The sequence below is a fragment of the Microtus pennsylvanicus genome, chromosome 9 (genome assembly GCF_037038515.1).
Source record: "Microtus pennsylvanicus isolate mMicPen1 chromosome 9, mMicPen1.hap1, whole genome shotgun sequence".
NCBI lineage: Eukaryota > Metazoa > Chordata > Mammalia > Rodentia > Cricetidae > Microtus > Microtus pennsylvanicus.
This window is the reverse complement of record NC_134587.1, coordinates 11,817,625-11,838,514: the sequence shown is the minus strand read 5'-3', so window position 1 is coordinate 11,838,514 and position 20,890 is coordinate 11,817,625. Positions and strand designations below refer to the sequence as shown.

Below are 20,890 nucleotides of genomic sequence, written 5' to 3'. Positions count from 1 at the left end.
CGTTTCTTCACGCACTATCCCGTCCAGTTGACTGGCATTTCTTTGTTTGTTTTTGAGACGGGGTTTCACTTTGTAGCCCTGGTTTCCTGGAACTCACTACATAGACCAAGCTGGCCTCAAACTTGCAGTGATCCTCCTGCCTCTATGTCCTGTGTGCTGGGACAACTGGTATGTGCCACCATGCCCTGAATTGCATGTGTGTGTGTGTGTGTGTGTGTGTGTGTGTGTGTGTGTATTTTAAGCAGCTGCTGTATGCCAAATACTGTATAAAACATTAAAATATGAGCAGTGGGCTGGCGATGTAGATCATTGGTAGAGTCCGTGCTTAGTATGTCTTGGGTTCTATCCTTAGAATAGAAAGGAAGGAAGAAGGAAGGAAGGTAGTTGTGTCTTTTCTATAAGTTGTTTCCATTTGATTTAGTTAGAGATGAGTAACATTTTTTTTTAAAGAATGTATTTTATAACTGTGTGTGGTGGTACATACCTTTTTCATCCCTGCACTCAAAAGGCAGAGGCAGGAGGATCTCTGTGAGTTCAGGACCAGCCTGGTCTACAAACCAAGTTCCAGGCCAGTTGAGTGTAGGTTTGCACTGATCCTTTAATGTTCAGAACTGTCTGGGATAATCCATCCAACTCCTCATTTGAACAGTCGTAAGCTTGGCCATGGTTAATCAACCAGGTTTAATCAGGTCCGGTACTTTATTGAATACAGCCAATTTTCTAACACCATATAATACTGATGGACAGGGCTGAAGAGATGGCGCAGTGGTTAAGAGTACAGTCTGCTCTTCCAGAGGACTGGGGTTCAATTCCCAGCACCCATGCAGTGGGGTAGCAGCTGCCTGTAACTCCAGTTCCAGAGGATCTAACACCCTCTTCTGGTCTCCTCGGGCACTTCCTGCATGTGGTGCACAGATATTCACACAGGCAAACTCTTAATACACATAAAATAAAGGTAAGTAAAATATAAAAAGAAAAAAACCACTCCTCAATATTAAAAATATCTAGCCAGTGCACGAATTCTTCCTGCCCTGATACTTTTCGCACAGTTATTTGCTAGGAAGCATTTGCCTTTGTGATGATTTCAGAGGTCTCACAGCCAGGATGCTGAGCCAAATCCCAGTCATCCACATCACTCTCTGCACTTCAGTTTCTTGGTATTTGGCATGTTGCAAACTCTTGGTTTGTAGGCACTGCAGGATTTTAAAGAGGGCTCTTTGCTTTTCCGTTTAAAGCGGAGGCCCTCTGTATAGGACCTGGTAAATTGGGTACACAGAGAAATGAGTTCTAGGGATGGGTGATGCTGTTCTAAAGATGTCAGAGGGAAAATAATACTTTATTCTAGTGGGAAGGAACGCGTAAAGGCCCACCGTGTTTAAGGAGACTTCATAAGTGATTTCAAATCCCCATGCACTTCAGACTCAATGGCTTACTCTTTAACTTACTGTTAAGTGGGCCCAAGAGTAAAAATGCCTTTTTACTTATTTGAAAGCCACATTTGATCTTATATAAACTAGCATTTGTGTCTGCAGTGTGGTTTGCTTTGAGATTTTGATCTGCGCGTTTTATCAATGTGTGTGTGGTATCTATGTGCACATGTATGTGTTGGGGCACTTCCGTGTGTACGTGCACACGTATGTGTTGCAGCACTTCCGTGTGTACGTGCCTGTGTGGCTGTCTCTGTCATTCCCCACCTTATTTTGTGAGCTAAGGTCTCTCACTGAACCAGGAGATCACCGATTAGTGTGGACTGGCTGGATAGCAAGCCCCTGGGACTGCCCCCAACCCCAGTGCCCAGAATGAAGTCCTTACGATTGTACACGAAGCACGTTATCCTGATCCACTCCTCCAGCTCCCAATTTATACTTTTAAAAGAGGATTTGGGCTGGTGATATGGTGCAGCGTGTAGAGGTGATTGCAGCCAAGCTTATGAGCAGATCCCCAAATTCCATATGGTGACAGAACTGACTTCTGAGAGTTGTCCTCCAGCTTATATACATACGCACACACACACACACACACACACACACACACACACACACACACACACAAATAGATAAATATTAGAAGAGGACCTGTTGCAACAAAAACTGGTATGTTAGGTACTTTAACTTAACCATTTCATAATATATAACGAAAGATATTGTTATATATATATTGAATAAATATATTCAAATGTTCAAATATATCCTACTTTTTTTTTTGAGGTAGGATCTCATTATAGCTCAGTTTGGCCTGGAACTCTCTCTGTAGCCCAGCTTAGCCTAGAACTAACAGTAATCCTCCTGCCTCAACCTCTTAGTTCTGGGAATGCAGGTGGGAGTCATCCTATCCAGCTGTATCTTACTTTTTAAAAATAAAATTGAAAGAGGCAGGCAGGGGTAGCACACACCTTTAATCCCAGCACTTGGGAGGCAGAGGCAGGGTTTCTCGGTGAGTTCAAGGCCAGCCTGGTCTACAAAGTAAGTACCAGGAGAGTCAGGGCTACACAAAGAAGCCCTGTCTCAAAAACTCCAAATAAACAAATAAATAAATAAACAAAATTGAAAAAATCAAAACAAGCATGAGACTCTATTATGTTTTGAGAATGCAGAATTAATTGCTTTTTTGTTAATTTTTTTTTCACTGATACTTTGTGACTTCCCAATATGTGACAGGCACATGACATGTTTGTAGACATGTTTTGTAAGACTTTAAGACAATCGTGTGTGTGTGTGTGTGTTAAATGACATTAAACCAGGGAATTGCCCCATCTCTGCTCCCCCTGCCAGTGCTGGGAACCAAACCCAGGACCTTGTACATGCTAGACAAGTGCTCCACATATATATATATCACTGAGTTTTATCTCCAATGATTTTATGTCTTTCTACAGTATACATTTCCACTTAACTAATTTTACTATTCTTGGATCACACAGATTGTAAAAGACCTCATGCTGTAGACTAAAGGCCACGGAGTCATGGGGTAGGGGTGTCTACTCCCCGTGATTATACGAGGTGTGCCCCTAAATCCGTAAAGGAGAAAAGGCAGGAGGAGAGTAAACTGGTGTTTGAGCTGACGCTAATTTGGTTTCTAGATTTTGGTCAGTTTGCTGGAAGAAGAGCTTTGTGTTCGTTTACTTTCCAAAATGTTGTGGATCTCTCTCAGAAGTAAGTCGAGCTGGAGAAACCTAGATCAGGGCAGTTAGTCACATTGATGCCAGTGTCCTGTTTGTGATGTCCCGGGGTAAGCAAGAAGTCCGGAGGACCTGGAGGGAGAGGGTTGAGAGCTTTCTGTATGTGTTCTCACAGTTACGTGCGAATCTACAGTTAGCCCAAAGTGAGACTTTGGAAGACATTCACGGACCTTCATACTGTGAGGCTGTGTTAGGGTCTAGGACACAGGAGTGAAATAGCAAGACATGGATGTGCTGAGATAAAATGAAATTCCTTGAGCAAGCTACAGAAGTCTAAGGTTCTGTGATAACTGGCCTGAGGAGAGTCACTGAGTCTAGACATAATTAGCCAATGGTTCTCCATGTCCTCATATGATCCTCGTATGATTTTATTATATTTGTTTAGCCTCTGTGTGTGTATGTATGGAGGTGTGTGTGCCAGGACACAGAGGTCCAGATTAGAGGACAATTTGTGGGCTGTGGGGATCAAACGCAGGTCATCAGACTTGGTGGCGAGTGCTTTGCCCTTCTGAGCCACCTGACCGGCCCTCAATCAAGATTTTTATAAAGTATCTCCATAAGCATTGACTAGTAAGCAACAATCCCTTGGAGTTTGGGTCAAGAAAAAGAAATGCTGTCCTCTTGTGGGGATCTGTCGGGTGTTGGGACGGGACCGCAGGATGGGACTCGCGGTACCCTACAATGAAACCTTTAGCGAGGCTGCATTCTCATCTTTGAGGTTTCAGGTGTGTCTCTCCTCTCAGAAGTTTGCCTGATCTTAGGGCATTTAAATTTTTTCTTTTAGATTCATTTGTGTGTATGAATGTCTGTTGTACGTATGTATTTATGTATCTATGTATGTATGTATATGTGTGTATGTGTATATATGTATGTGTACCATATACATAGCTGTTATGCAAGGAGGTCAGAAGAGGGTGTCATATCCACTAAAACGAGCATTACAGACGGTTGTGAGCCACCATGTGGGTGCTGGGAACTGAAGCTGAGCCCTCTGCAAGAGCGGTAAATACTCTTAACCATGAGCCATCTCCCCAACCTAAGACATTTTAATATATCCAAATCATACTGCCTTTTGATGGTGTCAGGTTCCTTTTCCTTACTTCCTGGAATGAAGAAAGTACGTGGCCCACGACTGATGGAGTGGGGCTCATCTTCCACGGAAGTGGTCTTCAGAATTTTCAATCTGTCTCACGTTTCCAAATAGAATTTTCCTGACATGGATCAGATAGGCGGAGAGGGGCACTCTGTCGTCTTCATGACGAATTAACAAAAGGTTAATTGTGTGCTGGTTAATGTGGACACTTAAAATATTTTAAGGCTTTTTACTGGATTTTAGTATATATTCTGAAAAGTATACATAAAGCAATTCACTGTCTTCAGTGTGTATTATTCCGTAGTGTGGATCTGTAAATGGAGATTGCACTTTCTGTTCCCAGCCGCCCAGACCTGAATAACCACACAGAAACTATATTAATTACAACTCTGTTTGGGCAATGACTTATGTGTATTCCTAGCTAGCTCTTACGTCTTAAACTGACCCATTTCTATTAATCTATGTATCACCATGAGGCCTGGTAATGTTCTGGTATCTTTCTTCTTTGACAGCTATATGATGTCTCCTTGACTCTGCCTACACTTTCTGTCTCTGTTCGGATTTCTCACCTGGCTAAGCCATTGGCCTAAACAACTTTATTCATCAACCAATAGAAGCAACACACATACAGAAGGACTTCCTGCATTACGGATCTCTTACTATCCCATGTATTGGTGATAGACATTTGGGCTACTATAAATGATGGGCCAACAGTGGTGTGTGTTGGGGAATGGATGCATCTGTTTCTTTGGGGCATACACTCAGGAGTGACATGGCATGGGAGACTGAGAAGGGGTGCAGAGAGAAGGGGAGACTGGGAGAAGCAGAAACCAAGGGAAAAGTCCCTGAAAAGAAACTGTCCAGCGGGCCAAATGGTTTGCTTTGCGTTGATTTCTAAAACACTTTGCTTCCTTAGCCATTATCGTGTACAGATTGCCATGGACCTGGAAGTGCAGCAAGTTCCTGATGAAATCCATCCACGCGGGGTTAAATGCCGTGGCCGCCATCCTCATCATCATCTCTGTCGTGGCTGTATTTGATTACCACAATGTCCGAAGCATCCCCCATATGTACAGTCTGCACAGCTGGGTTGGGCTGACCGCCATCATACTCTATGTCCTGCAGGTCAGTGTCTTGCTATTTATATAAACAAAGAGAAAAACAGCCCGGAGACTGTTGATGTTTTCTCAACTTACTCTTTCATCTGTGTCCAGAATAACTCTTACCCCGAGGGGGCAATGAACCTCAGAATTCACAGCCTAGGAACGCAGATGTATGATTTATCTTTTTGACACCCGTAGGTAGGGAAGTCAGTGGCTCAGCAGTTAAGAGCAATGCCTGCTCTTCCCAAGGTCTTGAGTTCAATTCCCCACAACCACATAGTGACTCACAACCATCTGTAATGAGAGAATGAGAGGTGGGGGTGTCGCCATCTCCTGACATCTAGACTAGCATCACTTCCATGTCTGAATCAGCTAGCCTAGGTGGAGTTATGTGTTTCTTTACCACATTCTCTGCTGCATTTTGGGCTAACCTTTTCTAAGTGATAACACTGATATTTTTTTAACCGTTCGTAAGATTTCATTTTTTTTATTTACTCTTTTCATGTATTGTTAAACGTATGTTTTCTGAAAACATTGTACTGAAATGAAATTTAATGGCATGTGATACTCAGCAGTTTTATGTCAGAGGGTCTTTTGGGTCTTCCCCACTTTGTTGAAAATCTTGGCAAGTGGTATTGATTTATTGTCCTTCCTTGTTAGCTAGCAGGATGCATATTCAACTTCCTGGTTGGGATATCATTGTGAACTTCATTTTTCTATGACTACAGAGTGAGATACTAGAATGGGCACATACCACCCTAAAGCTTATCCTAAAATAAATGGCCCCTTTAAAAAGCAGGGCCACTTAACAGATATTGGCCATTTTTCTTCTAAATGGATATATGTGTTTTCAAAACCTTGAATCATGATGTGTTGTCATTAAATAATGGTTAATCTCTTGAGACACTCTTGGTTCTTTAGATCTGTTAGCCATCCTGGAGTTATGGGATGGAAATGGAAAGGAGCCAGGCTTTCTGCACCCACTGTAATCTTATCAATCAATAAGGAAAATAGCTCTAGTTGGATAACAGAACCTCCCTCAGATCACTGGGTCTGGCTTAAGCTTTTGAAACTCAAAGCCCACCTACAGTGACTTGCTGCCTCCAGCAAGGCCACGCCCACTCCAACAAAGGTCACAACTCCCAACTGTGCCTTTCCCTATGAGCCATGGGGCCATTTTCATTCAAACTACCACAAATATATCAGAGAAATACCATGTTACTCAAAGAAAAAAATTAATATAGAAGTATTTCCTCCTTCAATAATATCTATGTTTAACATAATTTTCAATGTAAACATGTGAGAATCGTAGAAATTGTTATGTAGAAGAATACATATCGAAAATAGCCAAGAAACTTTTAAGGAAGAGATGAAGGGACACCTTCCTTGTTTCAAGTGAGTTATCTGCAAACAAAACAAACACAGAAGGACCAGAGAGGCTAGGAAAGACCAAGTATGCAGAAGAACTTTTTCATGTTATAATAACACTTATTTAACAGATTCTATGCATTTAAGAAATCCAAACATACCATATCACATAATAAGAAAAAACCTAGATTAAGGATCTGTTGGGGAATATTATTTCAAGGTATGTTGCTTTTGTTTATGCTACATTTGTTTAACTCTGTGAAGCTGTGATTCTTTGCCTGTCTAAAACACCTGATGGTCTAATAAAGAGCTGAATGGCCAATAGCAAGGCAGGAGAAAGGATGGATGGGGCTGACAGGCAGAGAGAATAAATAGAAGGAGAAATCTGGGCAGGGAGGGAAAGGAGGAGCAATGAGAGAACAGGGAGAGGGGGACGTCAGGGGCCGGCCACCCAGCCACCCACCACCTGGCCACCCAGCCATCCACCACCCAGCCATCCAACCTCCCAGCCACCCACCACCCGGCCACCCAGCCATCCACCACCCAGCCATCCAACCTCCCAGCCATCCAACCACCTGGCCAGTCATGGAGTAAGAGTGAAAGCAAGATGTAGGTAAGAGAAAGCAAGAGAAAGGTGAAAAAAAAAAAAACCCCAGAGGCAAAAGGTAGTTGGAATAATTTAAGAAAAACTGACAAGGAACAAGCCAAGCTAAGGCCGGGCATTCATAACTAAGAATAAGCCTCTGTGTGCGATATTTACTACATAGTTTGTTTTAAATGTATGTGACATAAAGCATCAAAGTAAACAGAAAAGACTCAAGCGTTGTGGGAATAATTGCATGTCCTGTGTCAATGGGTAAGCAACGCTAAACATTAATAATAAAAAATCAACCAAATAGGAAAGACTTGGGACCATTGAGACAGCTCAGCAGGTGCAGATGCTTGCTACCAAGCTCGACATGCTAAGTTGGATCCCTTGGGCCTACATGCTAGAGAGAACTGACTCCCGTGAGTTGTCCTCAGACCACCCGTGTGCACCGTAGCATGTGCTTGCCCGTGTGCTTGAGCTGTTCTGAGAGACTGCACCTTGGTTTCTCACGATTAAGCTGACCCATTTCGCCGTATTCCTAGAAGAACTGGAGCCTGCTGGTAAGAAGCCACTAGAAAGCTAAGTCGGTTGTCTAACTCTTCAGCCAGCTGGTGCAGCAGAAAGCACTTCTGAGGCCAGAATGCGGAACACCAGAATCCAAACAGTGTTGAGTTGCAGCAAAGGGGAAGGACTGTGCTCGGAACCTGGGTCTTTGTGGAGCTGCATCTGCATCGGATTTTACCCATTTCACCGCCAGAAGGGGCGGCAGGAGCTTACCAAAGGAGTAAAAGAGGCCAGCTCAGCAGGAAACAAAGCAAAACGAAACAAACACAAACCAAAAACAAAACGGGGCCTGGACCTGTAACTCCCAGGGACTCAGGACGCCGAGGCAGGAGGATCACTAGTTCAAAGCTAGTCCTGGTAACTTAGTAAGACATTGTTTCAACATGGAAAATAAAAGAGGGCTGGGGATGCCGTCGTCGGGTGGCAGATCGTTAGCCTGCATGCGTGAGGTCACTAGGTGAAATCCACAGAAATGAGAAATCAGTTTTCACTTCCTGGCGGAGACAGCATCACCGTGAATACTGGTCCCTGCAGCCACTGTGGGGAGGACAAGATGATACCTCAGTCTCCAAGAGCCACTGCTTTAGTCTTAGCCACATTGCTGGCCACTTCCCCATCAAGGTCCTCCTCTGGCACGATGTCATTGTACTTTATAAGGTCAGTTTGTGCTCCTCCAGTTCAATGCAAGGAACAATGCTAGCTCAGAGGATGAAGAGGAAGAAAGATTTTTAAGATTAAATGTTCTGCTGGGCTTGAGTTCAGCATTGTAAAATCAGGGTTTGCTTGCCAAACAGTTGGTGTGTGGGTTGTTTGATTAACAAACTAGAAGATGGCAAACAGTGATACCTGCAACAGACTGACGGGCTGTGAACAATCCAAGCCCAGGATTCTTGACTCCCTGTGAGATTTAGCCTCTAGGACATTAAAATCAAACAATCTCAAGTTTGTACACATATGCATGTGTGTATAGAAGTTATGAATCACTATAATTATAGGTACTTCTGTGGTTTCACAGCCCATCTAGTTCCAAAAACAGCCCTCTCCTCCTCTCCCTCTACCCACCTAGACTTGATCATACATTTCTGGAGCTGCTCCTGTCCCTAGAAGTCCCCAGGTTTCTTGATTCTTCTTTTCCTCGCTTTCTGATTTTACTTTGTACTTTTACCACATTCTGTGAATACAATAGTAAATGTGCTGTTCATTGCGGTAGAGCGGATGAGAAGTGGCTCCCATAGTCTTGGGCATTTGAACACTTGCCCCCTGCCCCAGCTGGTGGCACTTTGGGGGGAGGTTTGGGTGGTGCACAGCCTTGTTGGAGGAATTATGTCCCTGGGGACAGGCTTTGAGATGAAAGGCTTCCCACCATGTCTAGCTCACTCTCCCTGCTTGGTGCGGGCCTTCAGCTGTCCCTGATACCATTCCTGTCCTTCCTGCTTTGCCTTCCCTTCATGATGGACTGAACTCTTATTCCTCTGGAACACTCAGCCAAAACAAACTCCTCCTTACTACATGAGCTACTTCGTTCATTGCACTTTATGACATCAACAGAAAAGGAGCTACTACGTCCATTTGACCACTTTAGCTCAACTCTCAAAAATATCTTATACTGTGTTCCAAATTAAAGTGAAGTTTTTACTTGATTTTTTATTTGATTTTTTTTTATTTTACATGTCCGAGTGTTTTGCTAGCACACATATATGTGCACTGTGAACATGCCTGCCGCCCTTGGTGGTCAGAAAGGGGCATCAGTTCTGAACTGGAGTTATAGATGGCTGTGAGTCACCATGTGGGTGCTGGGGACCAAACAGGCTCTGTGCAAGAGCGCTTAGCCACCCAGTGAGCCACCTCTCCAGCCCACAACTTTTTTAGGGCAACTAATTCAACAGCATTGTTTCTGTTAGCTACCATCTATGTTTACTTGTAACTGGGTCTCATGGGACCAAGCTGACCTCCAGCTTACCATGCGGCCAAGGCTGATCTAACTCCTGATTCTGCTGCCACCACCTCTCAAGTGTTAGGAACCCAAGGTGTGTTCCGCCGCACCCCATTCTTGTGGTACTGGGAAACAACCCAGGGCTTTGTGCTTGCGAGGTATCCAGCTTGATTTTCTGTTGCGACAAAACACTGAGCAAAACCAAGTTGGGGAAGAAAGAGTTTTATGACATTTTACAGGTTATTGTCTGTTTATTATCGAGGGAGGCCAGGGTGGGCCTCAAAACAGAGACTTGGAGGCAGGAACGGACTCAGAGACCATCGTGGTATACTGCTTACTGTTTTCTGTCCTTGGTTTACTTGGCTTGCTTTTTTTTTTTTAATTTAATTTACATGTTTTTATTTGACACACATTGGTGTTTTGCCTGCATGTGTGTCTGCCTGAGGGTGTCAGATCCCCTAGAACTGGAGTTACAGACAGTTGTGGGCTGCCATGTGGGTGCTGGGAATTGAACCCAGGTCCTCTGGAAGAGGGGCCAGTGCTCCTAACCACGGCGTCATCTCTCAGCCCCCGTCAGCTTGTTCTCTTTTATGCCCAAGCGCTCCTGCCCAGAGGTAGTATAAATACAGAGGGCTGGGCCTTCCCACATCGATCATTAATCAAGAAAATGCCCCTCCCAATTGCTTGTAGGCAATCTGATGGCAGCAATTCCTCAAGTGAGGGTTTGCCTTTCCAGATGACTCTAATTTGTGTCAGGTTGAAGACAAATCAACCCCCTAGGCAAGCACTCCACCAACCAAGCTCCGTCTCCAGCCCCTAACCTCCATGTTTTGGAGACAGGATCCCACTATGTAGTTCAGTTTGGTCTCAGACTCAGAACCCTCTTCACCTCCTCTTCAAACTCCTCATTTCTAACAAACCAGTGAGTAAAAAAAGATGCCTTTAGGCTTGTGAGACGCTCAGCGGGTAAAAGTACATTATGCTAAGACCAACGACTGAGTTTGATTCCAAGGACCCACAGGTGGAAGGGGAGAAGTGACTCTCAGAAGCTGTCCTCTGACCTCCACACCCCACACCAAGGCACAGCTACCCACACACACTTGAATACTTTAGATTTTTAAATAAATAAATTTTAAAAAGATTTTTTTTTGTGGTTCTAGTACCTACTCATTTTCTAGTACCTGGTTTGCTTCTTTGGTACATAAAAATAGGTTTGTATTCCTTTAAGGACTTACAGGAATTCTGAATCAACTTCCTTTTTATTGAGATGTGTTTCTATATTTTCTTCCAATTTGAATCTTGCACTTTCTCTCTATCTTTCTCTCTCTAGAAACTCTTGGTTGTAATGCAGCCAGGCGAATCATTTTCCATCCAAGGTTATAGTTTTTCAATTTTGTTCTCTTTCTATGACTTCATTATGAAGTCTCCACCTTCCCCACCCTAACTACTTGGAGCAAAGCATTCCCCTTTCTTCCTTTCTCTGTTTTTGTTGGTTTGTTTTGTTTTGTTTCCTGAGAGAATCTTATCAGGTAGCCCAGGTTGGTCTTGAACTCAGCCAACTTGCTGCCTCAGCCTCCAAGTGCTGAGTTTACTGGCATGCATCACCGCCCTCCACTCTCTTAATAATATTAATAACATCTACATGCTGAACTCATCTGGAATCTGTTTTAGGGGGTGCTGGGGGTTTGTGCCCCCTTCCTTTTTCTCTATATGGATTATTTTCACCGCATCTTTCTCTTACTTGTCTCTGCCCTTGTCATCTATCTGCAATGACAGCCTTGTCACCTGCTCTTGTCTCTGCATCCCAGACTGTCCAGGAGAAGCTGGGGAAGTTTGTAGAAGTGTGTGGAATAAGAGATAAGAATCCTTGACTCCTGTTTGGGAAAGGGTGTTTCTGGCAGCTTACTGACAGTCTCTAGCTCCTCTCACTGTTTTATAAGAATAAGCTTTCATTGCTCTTTGTATATCAGGAGTGACTCTGGGATTTTATTGCATGTTTTTTCTCTGTTGAGATAAACATCATTCTCTTTTTTAATCCGTTAGTATAATCAATGGCATCAGGTTATTTAAAATTTCAATAGTGAACTAAAAATGTGTTTGATCATCTGGACATTCTGTGAGATCGGAAATAGCTGGATTCTTGTTCTCTTTTGCCTCTGCAATCTCTGGACTTCTCAGAAATTTGGTTTCATAACACTTCTTGGTTTTGTTTGGAGGAAGGGACATTGGCTGGTAGCTTCTTCCTTGTTCACACCCAAGGGACATGTGATGTTTACAAACATAGGATTTGCAGTTAGGGAAACCTCTGTTTGTTTGTTTCTTGTTTGGTTGTTTTGGTTTTTATTATTATTTATTTGGGTGTTAATTTTTTTAGGCAGGGTGTCATTGTGTAGCCCTGGCTAGACTGGGCTAACTCATAGAGATCCGCCTGCCTCTGCCTCTCAAATACTGCAGCTGAATGCCTAGTGAGACCTGTTTGACATGGTCCTTACATTTGGTAGGTGCTGACTTTAAATGAGTTCCATTAACTTCTCACCTACAGTAGCAAGTCTCATGATCCTTCATAAAATCATAGGAATCAAAACCAAGTCATGCTGGAAAATGCTCAACCCTGGGCAGAGCACATTGAAATGATGTTTTAGCTGTTGTCACTAGAGTATAAATGTGTGGTAGATTCCTTTGTGATCCGAAAATGGTAGCTTTTATTTTTACTAGGCGTCATAGTATCTTCATAGTCCAGAACATGCACTTTATGTCAGTGAAATTCATTTATTTAGCAGAGTGAAATATCTGTTACAGCAAAGTACCTTCCTAAGCAGGCACGTACATCATTCCACAAGACAAACACGGGACCCCAGAGACATGTCCTCTGCCTTTGTGACGTCTGCAGGGAGAGGCAGGTAGCTGAGTATTGGTAGATGGTGGGTTCCGAGTGTTCTGGGAGAGTACTCAGTTGATAAAAAGACATAGGGGGTTCCATATGAGAACTGGAGCCACAATCCTGGGGTTAGAAGCTCAGAGCGTCTTCTAACCTGTGGGAGGAGTTTGTTGTGTTTGAGGAAGAGGAAGGAAGGCTGCCAATGGATAGGGAACACGAACTGGCAGATGAAAAGACATCAATACAGGAAGTCTAGTAGAAGGTGTTCTGCAGTTCAGAGGAGAGATTCGTTGGCATACAAGGGTGATGGTGGCAGTGAAGGACAGTGGGTAGATCCCAGTTATTTCAGATGTGAAATTTAGACACCAGGCTTGGGAAGAACGTGATAGAAAGAATGAGAGCCAGTGGGTGGATGAGAAGGGGACCGTGGGGGGCCCTCCAGGACTTGAGGGACGTCTGATGCTCCAGGGAAGATCTGCAGACATGACAGGATTGGTGGTGGCAAGTCAGAGATGACCTTGGAGGGCAGAAGCAAGGTGGTAGTGGATTGAAGAGGAAGTAGAAAACCTCTGCCAGGCCCTCTGGGTGAGTGGAGTAGGAAGAATGTGGACAATGTGGGCAGTCGCTGAGAGCGCTGGGAGCCGAAGGTGGTGTCTGGAGATTTGGGGAATATTTGTGTGGGTTTTGTTTTTTTTTTTCTCTTCTGCTTTTCATTAGAGAAGTTTGGACAACTAAAAACGCTGACAGGATGCCACCAGAAAAGGAGGGTTTGTGAGGACGGGAAAGACAGAGTCATCTAAAAGCAGGTCTCCATGAGGCCTCAGAGATGCAACACGAACTTTGCTGTCACTGGAGAAAGGGAAGGAGTCCTTGGGTTGGGACACTTTGCTTGGTGTGCTGGCAGCACACCAGATGTCTTCTCAGAAGCAGCTCCTGGTTTGCCAAGAGGAAATGAGGGTTGAGGAGGACAGCGTAGATGGAGGTCTGGTCGGAGAAGCTGACAGCAAGCAGGGCTGAGCTTTTCTCGACCAGGCGTTTCCACTGATGCGGCCTCCCTGGGCTCCATCACTCCATTGGGCCTAGCAGCCAGGGTTTGTCGTGAGGAGAGCTGAGCCAGGCTGGGATGTTGCCAGGGGCAACTGAGAGAGAGGTGGTACAGTGGGGAGATAGATGACATCAGCCAGAGCCGGAGGTGGAGCTGCCTTTTCGGTGACCATATCTGCACACTTTTAATCCCAGCACTCGGGGAGGCAGAGGCAGGCGGAGGCCAGCGTTGTCTACAGAGCAAGTTCTAGCACAGCCAGAGCTACATAGTGAGACACTGTCATGAAAAAACAAAGAAACATATACACATCATAAGTCACAAAAGAAGTGAGATAATATTGAGGACCTTAGAGTAAAAATGGTCAATAAACAAGACTATGAGAACTATGTATTTCATTAGGATGTCTCAATAAAAGACACCAAGGTGCAGTTCAGAAAACTACCACACAAAATTCCTAGCTTTCGTTGAGCTGAACTATATATTTCCACACGGGAAGCACACCGTGGGCATCGGGACGTTTGCCTTTGGATAATAATAGAGTCAATCACTGAAGGAGTTCCAGGAATATTTTGACATACCAAGAAGGAATGCTCTGGGCCATTCTCAACGTAATCAGATGTCGGGATAGTGAGTGAACATAAGATATGCTCGCAGCCCATCCAAAGCTCGCTATTCGTTACCAGTGCAAACTGCATGGACTCCAAGTTCTCAGGGCTCTGGACACCAATTATACCAGTGATCTTCCCAGCCTTCTTTTTTTATTTTTCATTTTGTATTTTTTGATTAGACTTATAGATCCTAAATCAGTCCTTGGGAAAAAAAACGGTGCCTTTAAATTCAATAAATTCAATAATCTGATAGCAATTGCATTGTCTTTTATTTTCTTGAAGAGAGAAGAATCTTTTTTGTTTTTCTTTCTTTCTTTCTTTTTTTTATTTTTTTTTTTGAGGCAGAGTTTCATCATAGCTATTGAGCCTGTCCTGGGAGAGGAGAATCTTAATGGGTAGGAGGCAGGGGCCGAAACAACAGAAGTGTGGGGTCGGAACAGTCATCATTGTGTGCAGGGATCTTACTGGCCTTGGTAAAGAAGCGTCCCACCGCAGACTTAGTTACTGAGGAAATTAACTTGGGCAGCTTTTGGTTTTTCCTTATGAAACACACTGTCAATTTCCTTCTTTCTGGTTTTGGTTTTTGAGACAAGGTCTCTCTCTATAGGCCTGGCTGAACTGGAGCTTGTCTCGACACACACATATGGCTGCCTCTGCCTCCAGGTGCTGGGGTCAGAGGTCGTGACACCATGCCTGGCATCAGACTGAGCTATGTATCCTGTGTTTGGTTTGGGGGGAAGGAAAAAAAAAACTTATTTTCCTTCATACTTAGTAAATAAATTGCTATATCCTTAAAAATAGAGAATTAACTATTAAACAAATTAAACTAGACAAATACATTGAAATAAAAAAATCTGTCCATCTTCAAGGCACACTGTTACTGAATAAAAGCGAGGTGCCCCATGTGTACATTTAAAAACATCAACTGTGTAAACTGGGCACACTCAGCCCTAGCACTTGGGAAGCTGAGGCTGGTGCACATGCACGTGTGCACACACAGGCACGTGCACACGTTTTCTAGAAGGATATTTGAGACAGGGCATGTTCTAGGTGTTACCGTTGGATGTTGGAACTGTGCACAGAGAAATTTGCTGTTCGTTTTCTGCCCCCTTGGTTCTGCCTCTGCCTCTGGAGCGCTGGGGCTGAAGGCACGTACCACCATGAAGGGTAATTTAAAACTGAAGTCAAGTGATAACCACTGTGCTCTGATGTTCAGCTTGTCCTAGGCTTCTTGATCTTTCTGCTCCCATGGGCTCCGCCGTCTCTCCGGGCAGTCGTCCTGCCCGTACATGTGTATTCCGGACTTCTCCTCTTCGGAACGGTGATTGCAACAGTCCTCATGGGAATAACAGAGAAGCTGTTTTTTGTCCTGTAAGTCTGGAGTCTTCTCTCCCTTAATTCTTAAGCTAGAAAATTTTAAATATTTATTCACTGGGGAAATATAATATAGATAGCTATTCTAAAAGACTCTTATTTTTTGCTTGCGTGTTTGTCTACTGCATGCTTGCTGTGCCCCCTGAGACCAGAAGAGGGCATTAGATCCCCTGGAACTGGAGTTACAGGCAGTTGGGAGATGCCATGTGGGTACTGGGAAACAAATTGGGTCTTCTAGAAGAGCAGTAATGCTCTTAACTGTTGAGTCATCTCTCTGGCTCCATAAGTAGCCATTTTAATATTAAAATTTAAATAATTTATTATCCTATACGCATAGTATAGTTATCACTAAAAACAGAATTATTGGGGTTATAGAGTGTGCATTCATCTTTTGGGGGTACATATTTTTATGGTAATTGTAATTATAGTATGTATACATTTTTTGTATCTTTTCCAGTTCTTAAGTGACATGAGGTATCCCAGGTACAATATTTTTTTCTTACTTGGAATTTTAAAGTATTCACAGTATAACCTAAATGTCTCTTTAATGCCATCCTGTAAGGACATTTCTGTTGAAGCTGTGTCATGGTTCTTTCTGAGCAGGTGAATTCTGTGTCTGCTGTGTGCTTGCTTGTAACTGGGTCCACTTTCTCTTTCTTTATAGGAAAGACCCTTCGTACCATTCGTTCCCGCCAGAGGGTGTTTTTACAAATACACTGGGCATTCTGATTGTGGTATTTGGAGCCCTCATCTTCTGGATTGTCACCAGGCCACAATGGAAGCGTCCCAAAGAACCAGGTTCTATCCTTCTTCAACCAAGTGGAGGCACGGATGGACTGGAAGGCGCCATAGCCATAAGCTCTGACCGCAGCCCTGACGCCGCGGATGCAGAGTTGAGCAGCGACGGAACCGCCAGGAAGAGAACCCTCGGCCTTGATGATGCGGGCCAGAGATCCACCATGTAAAATGTAGATGCAGCCAACATTTCTCTCCCGAAGTCAGCCCTACAGTTCAGCTTCTCCTGCCTAGCCGTTGGCGACTTGGGTTCATGGTGCCAATGTATACTGTGGTCACCAGGGAGGAATTTCTCGAGAGCGTTTGTATTGTGAGGCCGAATCTTACCAAATGTAAAAGGGCTTGATCAATTCAAGTGGTGATTGTTTCTTCTTTATTCCTGAGGACCCAAGCATTGGACGTGCCTGCCCGGGGCTTGTTTGCTGAGCAGACAGCACCCTTGGCCTCTCTCTATGCCTCATTAATTCTGGGAGCCCAGAGATTTCAGAACAAGGTAGAACCAGTCCTAACTTTTAAAACAATTACAAGTACCTGGAACTGTGTTTGAACCCTTATGCCACACAGCTGTTGTGAGTAAATGTTGCAAGGAATGGCGTTTTAGGAAAATTAGTTCCCCTTTCCACCTCGGTTCCCTCTCCAGCCAATTTTGAGCTCACATTGGGCCCTGGACATGAGAGTATATATGAGGGCGTTTCAGAGCAGATGCTGGGTCAAAGACAGCTAAAGAGATCTCTGATTAGACCTGGAAGATTTTCTTACACTCAGCCCACAGCGCCTAGACCCCCAGGAGCTGGCCACCTCACAGCTCAGCTTCTGAACCGCTTGCAATGCAAACACGCCTGAGCTCACGCTGCACGAACCGCTTTGCATCCATGCGCACGTGACGAGCACTGTCCCTCGAATTTCCAAAGCGCTTCCCTGGCTCTAACATGTGCCAGCCACTCTCCTGCTGGGCACTTTACAAATATTAGCTCCTTCAGTCTCAGACAGATGTTGTGAGGCAGGTATTGTTACTGGCCCCGTTTTTTTTAGGCGAAAAGATCCGAAGCTTGGAAAGGTTGTAACTTGGCCCAACTTTACATAACTCTTAAGTCGATGGAGCTGGCATTCCAACCCTGGCAGTCTGGCTCCTCTGCCCACAATCCTACATTCCACTATGTTCCTTTCGCTTTTATCCTACTTGGCAGCTCCGTGGTCCGCCCCTGAATAAAGTCCCCGAATGGCTTCTAGTGGAGTTGTTACAGGGCGCTCTCTGCCTTACGCTTGGTCCTCTTCCAAGGGGACCCTTTAGAGGGTGGGAAAGGCGCCGTGTAGTCTTAGACGTAGATCTCGGGGCCTCAGCCACTGCCAACAAGCCAGAGCCTGCCATCATGCCCTTTTAATCTTAACAGGGCATCAATCAGTCTTGCTGACAGAAAGATGTGGGCTAGGATACTCAGCTTCAAGATTAAGTCATTATAGTTCTTGTTCCTCATGATCTTAGCCACTGAAGGACTTTCCGATTCGGAGAGAATTGTATCCTGGGTTGTCCTTCCCTAGGGTCACAGGCAGGTTCTTTCCGGATTTTTGTGGAATTTGGAGTTCTAGTAGAGAACTGAGATTCAAAGGTGATGATAATCTTTCACGTGGCCAGATTTCTGTCTCAGCTCTGAGGGAAACCTGAGGTTGTAACTGAGGAAATGGTTCCTCATGGAGATTTTTTGATTTTTTTTTTTTTTTTGCTTTCACTATATTTTCTGGTTGTAACACTTGGGAACGGATGTGTGAACTTCTAGTTCCAGCTGCTTGAGAGGCTGGTATCTGAGGCTCAGTTCGAAACCAGCCTGGGCAGCATAGAGAAACCTGGGTTTCGCTAGTAACCCAAGTTGGCCTCACTCTTTGTGCAGCTGACAAGGTCACCTTGAACATGTGTGTAGCCTTCCTTGCCTTCACTTCCCAAATGCTGGATTACAGGCACGTGCCACCGGCCACACAGCCAGCTCTGTCTCTTAAATAAAAAATAAGGACAAAACAAACACAAGAATTTTAATGTGGAGAAAAAAAATTGTAGTTTACAGCAAAATGCAGTTAGCATGTTTGTTATGTAGTGAAAATCCTTTTACATAACGTGACTATTTCCGTAGTCGGGCATGGTGGCTCACACCTTTAATCCAGCACTCGGGAGGTAGAGCCAGGATCTCTGTGAATTCGAGGCCCGCCTGGTTTACAGAGTGAGGCCTATGACAGTGAGGGCAACCCTGTTTCGACAAAACAAAACAAAGATACGCTTATTTCCAAAGCCCAAATAGAACTTTCAGAGCTCTTAAACTTCATAACACTTCAAAATTCCCTCGATGCATCTTTGCTTTCTTCTGATTTAATTAATTCTATTTTCAAAATTGGTTAATAGTGTCAAAAGGACTACGAGGGACAGACCCAAGGTCTTCCGCTAGATGGGGAATTCAGGGCTATCCTGGGATCATGGCACCTATCTCAGAAGTCTAATTAACAAATAAAGTTCACATGTGTGCTAAGAAGGAGTAATTGCATGCTTACACCGAGCAGTTTGCTAAATGATGACTTGACATAAGAGCTGAGTCAGAATCCCAGGGAGAAGGGAAGGCTCATAACTGGGCCCCAAGTATCATGGCACCCTATCCTTTCCACAGAGGCCCACAGGGGCTATCAGCGCAGTGCTAATTGCGTGGCGCTAGAATAGCTGCATTGCAATGCATCGAGCACCCTTCATCTCGGCCCTTTCTCTGCTCTCAAGTGGGCTAATGTGAGGGTAATATTATAGGCGCTTCTTCTCTTTCTTCTCCAGCTTTTATGAAAGGATGCATAGCACAATATATCGAAAAGATCTTTCTATTTGAGACTCTTCTTTTAATGGGCTCTTTATTCCGATGATAATTATACCTTTATCTTTCAAAAGCTGATGTTTCCTACCTAAAGCGTCTCCCCACCTCCCCAAAATATCACATTAAAAAGTCTGCAAAGAATAGGGGAGAAGAAAGGCTTGGGTATCAATTCCAAACTTTGATTGAACCCCCCCCCAAATAATTATAGCTTATATCCTCTGCAGAGATTATCTGGGTTGGCTTACCCCATAATCTAATTTCAGGAAAGAAAGCTTTATTTCAACATTGATCTACGTCAACATGAAAGGCTTCTCTTTCCCAGGGCTTGGTGAGAAATCGAAATGAATATACTTTATTGAATTAATGTCATCAAAAGCGTGCAGCTCCCCTGTGCCGGTGTCAAACAGACCTCAGTCTCCACGGCACTTTCTTCCCGTTAGCTGGGTGGTTTTCTTTGCATCTGTGCCCTTGGAAATAGCGTCTGGGACCTTAGAATGGAGTGATAGATTAAAGTGTACTTTTTAAGGACTTGTGACAAGTAGTTTCTATTTTCTAAAGGACAACATAAATTGTATGTCTCATTTTAATTAGGTTTTCTTCCCTGCAGAGCTGGAAGCCCCAGTGCACACTCACTGACCATGGCTGCACATGAAAAATACAAAGGAGGAAGTCACATATTATGTCAACTTTACTTGTAATGGAATGGAATATTTAGCTTTAGATGTTCATCCACAGGACACTACCATAACTTCTAGGTCTGAGAGGAATGTAGAGAGGAAAAATGGCTGTTCTCCATTCACGAGCTACCTGAACACTTTCAGTGGGAAATAATTCTATCTATAAATTTGTCTTTTTATCTCAGTACATTGATGGAAAAGTATTATCTCGATTATTTTATAATTTTGTAGGGAATATATGTATCTATTTTTCTTGACTTTTAATATAGCAATAAAAACCTACTTCCAAGCTTTCTGTGTGTGTGTTAGATCCGTTTGTTCTGGGGTAGCTGGGATAATCCGTTTGCCCCAAGTTTCTTTTGCATAATTTATTTTTTTATAATTGTTTTTCAGTTGGGTTACCAGTTCTTTTATTGAAAATACTGTGAGCTTTTTCCTCTATACTCTGAGTGCCAGTCTTTCTATGATGCTAGAGGTATTGAGACTGTCAAACCCATGGCATACCCTTCCTCACAGAATCCAAGTTGGAGCCCATAGCGCTGTGGAAGGGTGATGCAGGTCATGCAAATAAACTGGAAAAAAAATAACAAGCAAGTCTATGTCATAAAGAGGCTGCTTGTTCGTTTCCTAGCTGCCCAGACTTCCGAAATAACCACACAGAAACTGTATTTTTTTGTCTAAAGTTTTCTTTCTTTCTTTCTTTCTTTATTATGTATACAATATTCTGTCTGCGTATATGCCTGCAGGCCACACAGACCTCATTATAGATGGTTGTGAGCCACCATGTGGTTGCTGGGAATTGAACTCAGGACCTTCCAAAGAGCAGGCAATGCTCTTAACCTCTGAGC

The 20,890-nt window shown here is 43.8% G+C and overlaps 1 protein-coding gene across 1 annotated transcript in view; it reads left to right on the top strand.

Moving 5' to 3' along the window:
* Positions 1-20,337, top strand: part of Cybrd1 (cytochrome b reductase 1) — a 29,560-nt gene extending 9,223 nt beyond the window's left edge. The window contains exons 2-4 of the mRNA XM_075984924.1: positions 5,185-5,393; positions 15,573-15,727; positions 16,395-20,337. Of these exons, the coding sequence (XP_075841039.1) occupies positions 5,185-5,393; positions 15,573-15,727; positions 16,395-16,695 (665 nt within the window). The 3' untranslated portion in view covers positions 16,696-20,337. The remainder of the gene's footprint in view (positions 1-5,184; positions 5,394-15,572; positions 15,728-16,394) is intronic.
* Positions 20,338-20,890: the final 553 nt, after the last annotated feature.